Consider the following 13,902-nt stretch of genomic DNA (forward strand, 5'->3'; position numbering starts at 1 on the left):
CAAACCTGCACTGTACTTTTTCCAGGACCAGTATACCTTCCTCGAGGGCATACTGCATATTGTACAGCAGGTATATTACACAACTGGAACATAAATTTTGAGTAGGTCTCATGGCACCATAGATTGTGTCACTGGCAAGGACCCAAGATCAGGATAACGCCTGTCTTCCTATCTTCAAGCTGCCGCCTTAAATTTCTGATATATATACACACACACACACACTCCCTGCCAGTAGCAATGGTACAGAACAGGAAGGCAGGTGTAAATTACTGAATGATTACGGAGTTGCTGAGTTATGCTTTCTTAAATATAAAATATATATATTACCTCATCATATCTTCATTCCTTAAGAAAAAAAAGTCACTCTGAAAAGATTTTCTAATGTACTAAGTATAAAATTCTCTATGAAGAAGCTGTTTTTTCCTAACTATTAAGTATCAAAGACACTACTATGGTGACTACAGTATTGCTCTTCATTAGGTCCTGTTAGTCACGTATTCATCAGGTACTTGCTCTAACTCAGTTGGCAGCATGTTTATCTGAAAATCATAAGGATGTAACTTCAAATCCAAAAACAAGGCTTGAGCACTGAGATGAAGGCCAACACTCTAGTGCAGTTATGAGGAAGCATTGCATTCCTAGAAGTGATGTCTTCTCGATGCATGTCTATTGATGTAAGTCAAGGCAAAGGATGATATAACATCTTGCACTGTATATTTTCTCCTACAGCACCGGTGGTTGCATAGATATTAGCAATCACTGCCCAGTATTCTAGCACTTGTTCTCAAAATCCTTCCAACTGTCAATAAAACCATAAGATGTAGGAACAGAAGTAGGCCATTTAGCTCAGAGTGCACTCTCCCATTCAGTGAGACCATGGCTGATCTGCTATTCCTCAACTCCATTTTGCTGCCTTTTCCCTATAACTCTTGCAGATTAAAAATGTCTATCCTCGCCTTGAATATAATTAATGAGCCAGCCTTGACAGTCCTCTGAGATAAAGAATTAAGAGAAATGATCTTTTCTCATGTCTTAAATATGTGACCCCTTACTCTGAGATGATGTCACCCAGTTCTAGACTCTCCACAAATGAAAACAACCTTTCCTGTAATCTTCCTATGCACTCTTGTATGGTTCACTGAAGGTCTCTTTGAATTCTTTTAGACTCCAGACATTATATGAACATGTGGATTAGGTGCAGGAATAAGTCATTTATCCCTTCTACCCAGCTCTACTGTTCAGTAAACTCATGACTGCTCTGATTGTAATCTCAAATCTGCATTTCCACCAACCCCGGAAAATCTTTCACCTCCTTAACAGGGATCTGTCTACCTCTGCCTTAACCATTTGAAAGGAGCCTTCTAATGACTGACAAAGCTGTCTTTCAGCTGATAGAATCTTCTTATTCCACAATAAGGAACCTACAAGGTCGAAAAAATTTCTTTGTGCCATTGAATGAACTAAAGTCTGGAGAAATAACCTGGTCGGTAAATCCCTGGGATCATCACCCTCCGTAATCATCCTAATTACTTGAAACTTTCAATGCTGGTGACAGCCCCAGTCCAACCACCCAGCATGCTAGACAAGAATGTGACCTGGATGAATAATATCAATGACATGAGTACAAAAAAAATAGAAAGGGTCTGTGAACTTAAACAGATGACAAGCAGCATGGAAACATCATGGAAACTGAAAGCATTTTATAAGCATAAATCAGGATTATGATCAAATACATATCGCTTGGCTGTGTGGATTCAGTAGCTTCAGAAACTCAACAATTGATATAGTCGTGGAGTTCCAGTTGCTTGCCACTTTAACACACCACCCTGTCCCCTGGCCAACATCTCTGTCACAGGCTTGCCGCGGTGCTCCAGCAAAGCTCAGTGTAAGCTGGAAGAGCAGCACCTCATTTTCCCCCGCACACCTCGAAGCTGTCTGGATTCAATATAGAGTTCAATAATTTTAGGGTGGGAACTCCTCCTTGTCCTAGCTCCCCAGAACACATGCCAGGCCTTGTTATCACATAGTTTGCCATTACACACTACCCATTGTTAGCCATTAACAGTCTCCATAAACAACTATTCACCCTCCTAGCCAGATCTTTACTGGTTCCTTTGTCTGCCCAACTGTTCTTCTGTCTCCTTTGGTCTCTATTCCAACCTATTGTTTACTCTTTTAACCCCCCAACCCCTATCTTCTGCATATAAACTGACATCTTCCTAGCTACTAGCAGTTGAGGAGAAGTTACCAGAGCCGAAACTATTAACTTTGATTTTTCTTCGCAAATGCTGCCTGGCCTGCTGAGCTTTTCCAGCAACTTCCGTGTTTGTAACTGATACTCAGGGCAACCTTGATTATCTGAATGATGGGGATGGGAAGTATTTTGTTTGGATAATCAAGGATAACACAGTTTACCCAAGTATTGGGACCTTGAAATCTTGGTCGGATAATCGATGTTCAGTTAACCGAGGTTGTTCAGTAGTAAGTTGCTGTCATTTATGTTAGTAAACGCCTAGATTGTGCTTGTCATATGTACAATCAATAGCATGCACTGCAACAACTTACCAACGTTACTTTTACAGTATTGCTTTCTTTTGCAACCTTTATCACCCAAGAAAAATAAAAGCAGCAATGGCAGGGGAGCATCATCATCTGCCAGTTTCATTCCAAGATACACATTTTCCTGACTCCGACATTACTGGTCAGAGTCTTGGTCTGATTGTGGAAGTACCTTCACCAGAGGGATTACAATAATTCAGCAGTAGACCAACCTACTACCAAATTTTCATGCCAACAAGAACAGATAATACATGTGGCTGAGGGGTGACCTTATAGACGTTTACAAAATTTTGAGGGGCATGGATAGGATAAATAGACAAAGTCTTTTCTCTGGGGTCGGGGAGTCCAGAACTAGAGGGCATAGGTTTAGGGTGAGAGGGGAAAGATATAAAAGAGACCTAATGGGCAACTTTTTCACGCAGAGGGTGGTACGTGTATGGAATGAGCTGCCAGAGGATGTGGTGAAGGCTGGTACAATTACAACATTTAAAAGGCATTTGGATGGGTATATGAATAGGAAGGGTTTGGAGGGACATGGGCCGGGTGCTGGCAGGTGGGACTAGATTGGGTTGGGATATCTGGTCGGCATGCGCGGGTTGGACCGAAGGGTCTGTTTCCATGCTGTATATCTCTCTGACTCTATGACTCTATATCTGCACTACAAATATCTTAATGGCAGGTGTTTAAAATAAAAGTTCAGCAAGAATGTGGAGATATAATAAATAATAATGTTAATGACTTGAAGAGGGGATTGTATTATACAAATTTATGAAGAAGGGCTCATGCCCGAAACATCGACTCTCCTGCTCCTTGGATGCTGCCTGACCTGCTGCGTTTTCCAGCAACACATTTTCAGCTACAAATTTATGGGCTTGTTTGTTGATGGCATGTGTCTGGTGACAGAAATTCACTCTTGCTGTTTGATCTACAAGCTACTGAAAACAAACAGTGCAGCAATAATCCTTTTCCCCCAAAAAACATGATTGTATAGCAAACAGACTATATGCAGTCATAACACCATCGTTGGTTATTGGCCAGGATTTACTGATGGAAGGAAAAGCAATGAGATCATGAAGAGAAGTTGCAGGCTAATTTTTAAAATCGGCCAGCTCTTGGATTGCGAAACATCTTTATATTGCACTTCTGTTGCCAAAATTCCTGCCATTTTTTTTTCTCTTGTCCCTTCTGTCACTGTTTTCAGAGCAGTTCCAAGAAAGTAGTGACTGTACATCTTGCCAGTTTGTGTCTTGTCCAATTGAATGAAACCCTTTGCTCTCCTGACCATTCATATACCATAAAAATAATCTCAGGCTAAGTCTCCCCTCCATGTCAGTGAACTCTGTTGTGTTATCTATGCTGCCACTTGCTAAGAAAAAAATAAACCCAACCTCGACCAGAAATGTAGTTTTATTTTAGTTTCAATTTTATGTCAGTATTACAAAATAGGGCATGGTGATGCAGTGGGAATGCCAATGGAATTTAAGCAAGAAGACCACGGGAATGCGCTGGGGAAGCAGGTTCAAATCCTACCATGACAGCTGGTGGAATTTAAATTCAATTAATTTTTTAAAAAATCTGTAGTTGTAAGTTCTTCTCTGTAATGATGATCAGGAAGCTATCATTTTCACTAGCATCCTTCAAAGAAGGAAATCTGCTGGCTTTACCGAGTCTGGCCTGCGCAAAACTCCAGGTCCGCAACATTGTGATTGATTCTGAGTAACCCTGTGAAATGGCCGAGCAAGCCTTGTTCAAGGCCAGTTATTAATGGGGCACACATATTGGTTTTGCCAGGAATGTCACATTGCATGAAAGAATAAGTCTAAGAATAAGGGGTAATAATATCCAATCAGGACTGAGCTGAGGAAAAAATTCTTCACTTAGAGTTGTGAACTTGTGAAATTTTCTACCACAGAAAGCTGTTGGGGCCATTAGCTATGTTCGGAAGGGAGCTGGGTGTGGCCATTGTGGCTAAATGGATCAAGGCGTATGGAGGGAAAGTGGGAGTGGAATATTGAAATTGCATGATCAGCCATGATCATATTGAATGGTGGTGCAGGCTCAAAGGGCCGAACGGCCTACTCCTGATCATATTTTGTGTTTCTATATTTATAAAAGAAAAAGATTCCATCTGATCTGAAGAACAAAATTGTACAAAAAGTTTTCTTAAAATAGATTCTAGTTGAGTTCAAAAGGTATTGTTTGATTTTATATAACATATTTTAAAAATGCAAAGCATTAATCATTGATTTTATAGTAATGCATTTATCATAATGTGCTTCCTAGGTTAGCAGATGGCAGATTGTGTGAGTAAGGTGGAACTAAGCATATCCTGTGAAAATCTACTGGATAAAGATGTTTTCTCTAAATCTGATCCACTGTGTGCACTTATGATAAATACTGGCGGAAACCAATGGGTTGAGGTAAGAAATATATTTACGTACCTTACATAGTATATATTCACATGAGAGGCATAATATTTTGTAACTGCACTAGTTTCCTGGTATGAAGGTGGACTACTAAATGGGCAGGAGTGACACCACTCTTGTTTTTCTGCCCTACAGTTAATGATAGAACATAATGAAAAATATCATTATGACTTGTTTTTTTTTGTTCGATTTCATTTTCATTTATATTTTTACATTCATTCAACTGAGTGAATACTGATGCAACTTAACATTTTGAAAAGTGAATTCCTACTTGTACCAGCATAAGCATTGATGTCCTTTTACAGCAGCCATACGGTTAGGCTTCAACTGATTGTCTGTTTGTACCAAATGACAAGTAGTTAATTTTGCGTACTAATAGCTGCTGACAGTTAGCTTTGATGTTTGATTGACCAAACTGAGTGACTGTCACTTCCTATATTTTTATTGCAGATGAAAGAAATATGCTTGACATAATACAGCCCATTCAGAATTTCTTTATCATCATTGGATAGTGTGTTGTCAATGCCAATTTGCCCGTTGACTGTCTGTACATGCACAGGTGACAATGATGGCATTACGCCATTGCAAAAGAACAGTGGCCATCAAATTGCAAGATATCTTTCTGGCCTCCAGGTTGTTAGCCAGCCACACTCTGTCTCTGATGACTTCTGTCCAACTCACTGGATGCTGGGTGCTGCCCCACATTCCCCTCCCTTTTAGCTCACCACTCATCTACACGCAATCCTCACTGATTCAGCTCAACTCCCTACCTTTCCTTAATGCTGGAGACTACTCATAATCCACTGCACTCTGGCCCTGCCTCCACCCCAAATGCCTGCCTGCCTCCAATGCCCAATACCTAACCTAACCCCATCTTTGTGGCTGGACCTTGCCCATTTTACCCACACCTGCAAATGACGCGGTTAGGATTCTTTCTGAGCATACGTCTGACCCAATTATCTTCTAATCCATTTCTGAGACACCTCTTGCATGGATGCTTTTTTCAGTTATTGTGCTGTATGTTTAATAGTTTCCCACACTGATGAGTCAATTCTGCCATACAATAATATCCATTGAGTTCTGTGAGGTGGAGTTTGACAACAAAACTGTGTTTCTGTATGTTCGAGATCGCTGTGCCATCAAGTAGTGGCTTTGGTGAGAAGCATGGCCTAACATTAGTTGTATTACCTCCATCCTTTGGATTGTGATTCCTTTAGAATAGGATTGCTATAAAATATCTGATCACAAAACGTTGTAAACTTAATCCTACCTGGTTTGTAGATTTCTTTGGCTTGAATATAATTGGCCAATTAGCCATTTTTCATACTAAAATAACCCTATGATTGATTTGACTTAGTAAACTCAAATTACAAGTATTATTATAATTAATGGTTTTTTTTTCATCTTTCCTAGATTGGCCGCACAGAAATGGTTAAGAACTGCCTTAGCCCAAAATTTTCAAAGAAATTTCTGATAGATTACTATTTCGAACAAGTACAGAAATTGAAATTTGGAGTTTATGATATTGATAATGAAACTTTTGATCTGGGCGATGATGATTTCCTTGGAGAATTTGAATGTACTCTAGGCCAGGTAAATACAAAAATTTCATTCCTTAGTTTGCTTAAGTCACTGAAGACTTTAAATAATTCTACAAAACTGTTTAATTTGTGTTTTATGGTTTAAGTAAAATGGTTTTGTCATTTATTATGGCAGTTATTAAGCGCTGCAGTAATTATCATGAATTTCTTTATTCAGTCAAAATGTTTCACGATACAAAATCAGTGTGATGGATTTTAGTATAAATTCTCTGACTGTCCACTGAAATATGATATTATGGCATCTGTCCTGACGTGTTTACTGATATATAATCGGGGCAGGAATGGCTGTTGCAGGTTCCAGGGTTTAAATGTTTTAGTAGGGTCAGACATGAGGGTAAAAGAGGGGGAGGTGTGGCATTGCTTGTCAAGGATAGCATCACAGCGGTGGAAAGGACGATGGAGGAAGATTTGCCATATGAGGTAGTTTGGGCTGAGGTTAGAAATAGGAAAGGTGAGGTCACCCTGTTAGGTGTTTTCCACAGGCCTCCCAATAGTCCGAGAGAAGTAGAGGATAGTATTGCGAGGATGATTCAGGAGAAGAGTGAAAGTAGCAGGGTGGTTGTTATGGGGGACTTTAACTTCCCAGATATTGACTGGGAAAGCTATAGCTCGAGTTCGTTAGATGGGTTGGTGTTTGTCCAATGTGTGCAGGAGGGTTTCCTGACACAATATGTAGACAGGCCAACAAGAGGTGAGGCTATACTGGATTTGGTTCTAGGTAGTGAACCAGGCCAGGTGTTAGACTTGGAGGTAGGTGAGCACTTCGGGGACAGTGACCACAACTCGGTGACTTTTACTTTAGTGATGGAGAGGGATAAGTGTGCACTGCAGGGCAAGAGCTATAGCTGGGGGCAGGGAAATTATGATGCGGTGAGGCATGACTTAGGATGCGTGGATTGGAAAAACAGGCTTCAGGAGAAGAACACTAATGATATGTGGAGATTGTTCAAGGAACACCTATTGAGTGTCCTTGATAAGTATGTACCAGTCAGGCAGGGAGTAAAGGGTCTTGTGAGGGAGCCGTGGTTTAATAGGAATTGGAATCCCTTGTGAAAGGGAAGAGGGCGGCCAATGTAAGGATGAGGCATGAAGGTTCAGTTGGGGCGATTGAGAGTTATAAGGTAGCCAGGAAGGATCTGAAGAGAGAGCTAAGAGCAGCGAGAAGGGGACATGAAAAGTCCTTAGTTGGTAGGATTAGGGAAAACCCAAAGGCTTTCTATAGGTATGTCAGGAATAAAAGGATGACTAGGGTAGGTATCGGTCCAGTCAAGGATAGTAGTGGGAAGTTGTGCGTGGAGGCGGAGGAGATTGGTGAGACACTAAATCAATACTTTTCGTCAGTATTCACTCAGGAACGGGACTCTGTTGCTGGTGTGAATATTGAGTCACAAGTGATTAGAATGGATGGCCTTGAAGTATGTAGGGAGGAGGTTTTGGGAATACTGGAAAGGATGAAAATAGATAAGTCTCCTGGGCCTGATGGCATTTACCCTAGGATCCTCTGGGAAGCTAGGGAGGAGATAGCAGAGCCATTGGCCTTGATTTTTATGTCGTCATTGTCAACGGGAATAGTACCAGAAGACTGGAGGATAGCGAATGTGGTCCCCTTGTTCAAGAAGGGGAGTAGGGACAGCCCGAGTAACTATAGGCCAGTGAGTCTCACTTCTGTTGTGGGCAAAGTCTTAGAGAGAATTGTAAGGGATAAGATTTATGAACATCTGGATAGGAATAATGTGATCAAGGATAGTCAGCATGGTTTTGTGAAGGGCAGGTCGTGCCTCATTGAGTTCTTTGAGAAGGTGACTAAGGAGGTGGATGAGGGTAAAGCAGTAGATGTGGTGTATATGGATTTTAGCAAGGCGTTCGATAAGGTATCCCATGGTAGGCTAATGCAAAAACTACGGAGGTATGGCATTGAGGGTGCATTATAGGTTTGGATTAGGAATTGGCTGGCTGGAAGGAGACAGAGGGTAGTAGTTGATGGACTAGGTTCATCTTGGAGTGCAGTTACTAGCGGTGTACCACAGGGATCTGTTTTGGGACCGTTGCTGTTTGTCATCTTTATAAATGATCTAGAGGAGGGGCTTGAAAGCTGGGTGAGCAAGTTTGCGGATGACACAAAGGTCGGCGGAGTTGTGGACAGTGAAGAAGGATGTGGCAGGTTACAGTGGGATATAGATAGGTTGCAGAGCTGGGCAGAAAGGTGGCAGATGGAATTCAATGTAGCTAAGTGTGAAGTCATTCACTTTGGTAGGAGTAACAAGAAGATGGATTACTGGGCTAATGGTAGGCTACTTGGTAGTGTGGATGAGCAGAGGGATCTTGGTGTCCATGTACACAGATCTCTGAAAGTTGCCACCCAGGTAAATAGTGCTGTGAGAAAGGCATATGGTGTACTGGGCTTTATTGGTAGAGGAATTGAGTTCCGGAGTCCTGAGGTCATGTTGCAGTTGTATAAGACTCTGGTGCGGCCTCATCTGGAGTATTGTGTGCAGTTTTGGTCGCCATACTATAGGAAGGAGGTGGAGGCATTGGAACGAGTGCAGAGGAGGTTTACCAGGATGTTGCCTGGCATGGTAGGAAGATCGTATGAGGAAAGGCTGAGGCACTTGGGCCTGTTCTCATTGGAGAAAAGAAGGTTTAGGGGAGATTTGATAGAGGTGTATAAGATGATTAGGGGTTTAGATAGGGTAGACACTGAGAACCTTTTACCGCTAATGGAGTCAGCTGTTGCTAGGGGACACAGCTTTAAATTAGGGGGTGGTAGGTATAGGACAGATGTTAGGGATAGATTCTTTACACAGCGGGTTGTGAGTTCATGGAATGCCCTGCCAGTAGCAGTGGTGAACTCTCCCTCTTTATGGTCATTTAAGCAGGCATTGGATAGGCATATGGAAGTTATTGGGCTAGTGTAGATTAGGTAGGATTTGGTCGGCGCAACATCGAGGGCCGAAGGGCCTGTACTGCGCTGTATTTTTCTATGTTCTATGTTCTATGAATTAGGAGCAGAAGTAGAACGTTCAGTCTCTTGAGCCTGCTCCACAATTCGATAAGGTGTGACTGACCTTGTGTTCTGAATTGCACGTTCTCAACTAACCCCTTTGGGAGAGCATGTTTCTTTTTCTTACAATACTCATGCTGTAACAGAGTAGCAACTCATTCATCATGTATTGTTTAGGTTTAATCTTTGAGGAAATGACATTTTTAAAGGATTGCTCCAGCCTCCTAACTTTTTGTTTCTGTTAATTATTTTTATGACCAACTAATACATATGAATTGTTTTGACAGATTGTCTCCAGCAAGAAATTGACCAGGCCGCTTGTGTTGCACAATGGGAAACCAGCCGGAAAAGGGACAATCACGGTATAAACTGACATGTGTTATTAGATTAGATTACTTACAGTGTGGAAACAGGCCCTTCGGCCCAACAAGTCCACACCGACCCGCCGAAGCGCAACCCACCCATGCCCTTACATTTACCCCTTACCTAACACTGCGGGCAATTTAGCATGGCCAATTCACCTGACCCGCACATCTTTGTGACTGTGGGAGGAAACCGGAGCACCCGGAGGAAACCCACACAGACACGGGGAGAACGTGCAAACTCCACACAGTCAGTCGCCTGAGGCGGGAATTGAACCCGGGCCTCTGGCGCTGTGAGGCAGCAGTGCTAACCACTGTGCCACCGTGCCGCCCACAAAGTAGTGGCTGGAGCTTGATAGTGGTCAAGTGAACCTTAAATTTTCTGATGGTTTGTTGTGGCACTACATGCTTAAAGCCCCGTTGTTGATTGTTTGGTAAATCATGGGATCGGGCTAATTACTAAAGTTCAAGGGAGCTCCCACAAGATTACAGTGCCCATTCTGTTTGGTGAAGAAAGGGATTTTGGAGTATGTATTTATAGTTGATTTAAGAGATTTTGGACTGAATATTACCAGGAATTGGCCATGTGTTCATTTTGGTGAATTTAGTGACGTGTTTTTCTGTGAAGCCTAGCAAGATTTCTCATACTATCCTTTGCAGCTACGCGCCGGTGCTGTCTTCAGCGCAGTAAGCGTGGAAATACGTAGCACTGCCAGGTTCTTGTGAATTCCCAGCCACACACCAGGTCAAGTGCTGCCAGCTCGAAGTTACTATTCGTTAGGCATGTAATGAAAAGGGAACCCAAAAGGAATATTTCTGAAAGCATATAGGTGGTATAGTTGATACTTCTTTTGCAAATACAGCACTCGTTTCGGAGTGTACTGCTTTTTGTGAGCAAGCTACATTATTTACCTGTTCTTAGCTTCACCCTGCCTTAAACCCATGTCTAACAGCATGCTACACTTTCCTAGCACTCATTGCCACCTAACTTCTTCTCATTGTTCATTGTGGGAGCATCACACACTACAATTCCTTCAAATAATTAATAACTTCCATTTTTATTCAACAACAACAAAAGCGAGGAAAGGAATGTCAGGTCCTCCCTGAGAAACTCTTCCAAAGATTTCTGTCAGGTGGATTCATTGACCTCCAACAATCACAGCCATTTTCTAATGTGCTATGGATGACTCCTACTAGTGAGGATTTGTTCCTCTATTTAGCATTAATTTTCATAAGGCTCCTGGATGTCACTTAAGGATCCAATGCAGTCTTGATATCATGGCCAGTCATTTGCACCTCCCTCGAGATTTCAGTTGTTTTATCCACGATCAGACCAAGGCTGTAATGAGATCAGAAGCCTAGTTGTCCTGGCAGAATCCAAATTGAGCACCAAGGAGCTGATTGTAGCTCTGTCAGTGTCACTTTGCAGTACTATCGATGAAACTCCGTCGTCTTTAACTGGTGATCAAGAAAAAACTGCCGAGATGGCAGGTGGATTAAATTGGATTAGATTTGTGCAAAGGACATATCAGTGCAATTTTACACATTATATTACAGATACGAGTATTGTAACTGTACTAGAGCTTGGCTTGGCTAAGAGTGTAGCAAGATCTGGCTCCAAGTCTTTATTACTGCATCTAGCATGTTTTCAGGACCCATAATCTTAGCAGTTTCCAGGCCCTTTCAGCTGTTTCTCAATATCATGTTGAGTGGTGGGTAGGGTTGATCACTGACTTGGCATTTGCGGCTGAAAACAGTTCCAAGTTTTCGTCTTGTGTTTTGCACTGATGTACTAGACTTCTCATCATTTGAGTTTAGGAAGAATTGTATCATTTCTTCCTAAAAATTTGAATTGTCCTCTGCCATTTACAGCTTGTGGACCAAAATTGGAAAAGTCCCATTTTAAACCATTTGGATAGAGTTGCACAGTTAAAAGCTGTCCTTTTAAAACCTGTTACTGTAACTCATTTTGAGTTGGTTTGTTCAAGTACAGGGATTTGATATTTGACACATTGTGGCAAGCTGGATATGTGGGTTCAGAAATTGCTTTGCCTAGAGACAGATTGCACAAACAAAATCAGCAATCAGGACCAGTTGTGAAGTCCCACAGTCATCAACATGGCAAGAAGGTTGTGGCTGAACAATAGTGAGATAAAAGCTTCCAGACTGCAAGAGAAAGCACTTCTCTTCCTCTGAAGGAAAGCATAAAAGGAATTAAATCTCTCCCACCATTTGCTATAAACTGTTGCCTCTAACCAGTGACCAAGAAGCTGAAAAATTAATGAGTCAACTGTCTTTACTTTAAGAAAACTGCAAGGATCTGGAAATAAGATGATTGGAGATCAGAAGGACAATGGAAGAAGCAATAAGGACACATTATCAAATCCTGGGGACTGGTGCTATTGAACTGTGTTTCCCAATGGATTTTAATTCATCCAGGGCATCCATGTTTGTTTTTCTGTGTATGTTTGCATTTGTGTATAGGGCTCTAAAGGGAGGATGTAGTTTTAGGTAGCGGTTATAAATTGACAATTCATATTTTGCGTTTCTATGGTTACAACGTTTTTTTGTCATAACAAGTAATATCATGTTAAGTGTAGAAACCTGGTCAATGTTTTCTGTTAATCCAAGTCCATTGGATACATAATGGGCATGAATGTGGAATGTGATGGAATACTCTACACTTGTCTGGATGGGCAGCTGCAAAATTACTCATGTCTAACACTGTTCAGTGCTTGGTTGGTATCCCACCTTCAACAATCACTGTGTCCACCATTGTGGCAGCAGTGTTTACCATTTACAATATGCAGTAACCCACCAAGCCTGCTTTTGTGGCACCTTCCAAACCCGTGAATTTTGCTACCAAGATGATAAAAGAGCAACAGACATATGGGAATACTACAACTTTGAATACACATCTTCCTGACTTGAAACTAGATAGCCTGACTTTCTGTGTCACTGAATTAAAATCCTGGAGCTGTCTCCCAAACAGCACAGGGACAGCAGCAGTTCAAGAGGTGGCTCACTACTTTGCTTTTAAGAGCAGAAAACTCTTGCCTTGCTAGTGACACTCACATCTCATGAGCCTATATTAAGAAAAAGAATGACCTTGTTTCAGCTTGTGCTGTAAACATAAATAACTACTTTCCAGTCTGCTGAGCACTTGCTATCTAAGTACCTTTTGCTGCAGGAAGGGACTGAATACAAGCAGTTTTCCCATCAGGCTAGATTTATTTGGCCTTGCTTATATGTTTTGTTTAACCAGGTACAATATAGCAAGGCTAATTTCCTAGGGCAAGATTACCTATGCTAACTCTTACAAGCAGATGGGTTTTAAGCAAAAAGATGATAAATGGATCAGCAGATGTGTATTTTCTTTTGTAAAACTTCTCCATTGGCTTTATCTACTTCAGATATTTGCAGAAGAAGTAAAAGATAATCGAGTGGTTAACTTTGAAGTTCAAGCACGCAAGTTGGATAAAAAGGTAGAGTTTTTAAAATAAGTCTTTGTATAAAGTTTGTTTTATTGCTACTTATTGATTTACAATATTAAAAGGGTTTCTTTATCTCTAGAACTAAGTCAGTGTTTTACTTCTATTACTTGTATTGAGTAGGACTTTTGGGGAAAATCAGACCCTTATTTGGAATTCTGCAAACAAACTGAAGATGGAAAATGGCAAATGGTGCATCGGACAGAGGTGAGAATTATTTTCTGAAAGACACAATTATTTTGTAAATTCCATATCTGGTTCCATAATGGTGCCTTTACTTCATGCAATGTCCTAACGCTACTTAAATGATAGGGTAACAGTCATTTTTCTTTCCAAATAATCCATATCAAATTAGTTAGTCTGATTGTGAAGAATTCTCAAAATTGTACGCCAAGATTTTTAATTAAGGTATACCATATTTTTGCATTAGATCAAAAAATAAAATTGTTACTACTTGACATT

The 13,902-nt window shown here is 41.1% G+C and overlaps 1 protein-coding gene across 2 annotated transcripts in view; it reads left to right on the forward strand.

Annotated features, from left to right (window-relative positions):
- Positions 1-13,902, forward strand: part of LOC132815013 (copine-3-like) — a 76,476-nt gene that overhangs the window by 25,405 nt on the left and 37,169 nt on the right. For both annotated transcript variants that reach the window (XM_060823641.1, XM_060823642.1), the window contains exons 2-6: positions 4,843-4,979; positions 6,399-6,578; positions 9,875-9,949; positions 13,363-13,434; positions 13,564-13,647. In XM_060823641.1, coding sequence (XP_060679624.1) covers positions 4,851-4,979; positions 6,399-6,578; positions 9,875-9,949; positions 13,363-13,434; positions 13,564-13,647 — 540 coding nt within the window. In that variant the 5' untranslated portion in view covers positions 4,843-4,850. The remainder of the gene's footprint in view (positions 1-4,842; positions 4,980-6,398; positions 6,579-9,874; positions 9,950-13,362; positions 13,435-13,563; positions 13,648-13,902) is intronic.

This window comes from Hemiscyllium ocellatum, chromosome 4 (assembly GCF_020745735.1).
Source record: "Hemiscyllium ocellatum isolate sHemOce1 chromosome 4, sHemOce1.pat.X.cur, whole genome shotgun sequence".
Lineage (NCBI taxonomy): Eukaryota > Metazoa > Chordata > Chondrichthyes > Orectolobiformes > Hemiscylliidae > Hemiscyllium > Hemiscyllium ocellatum.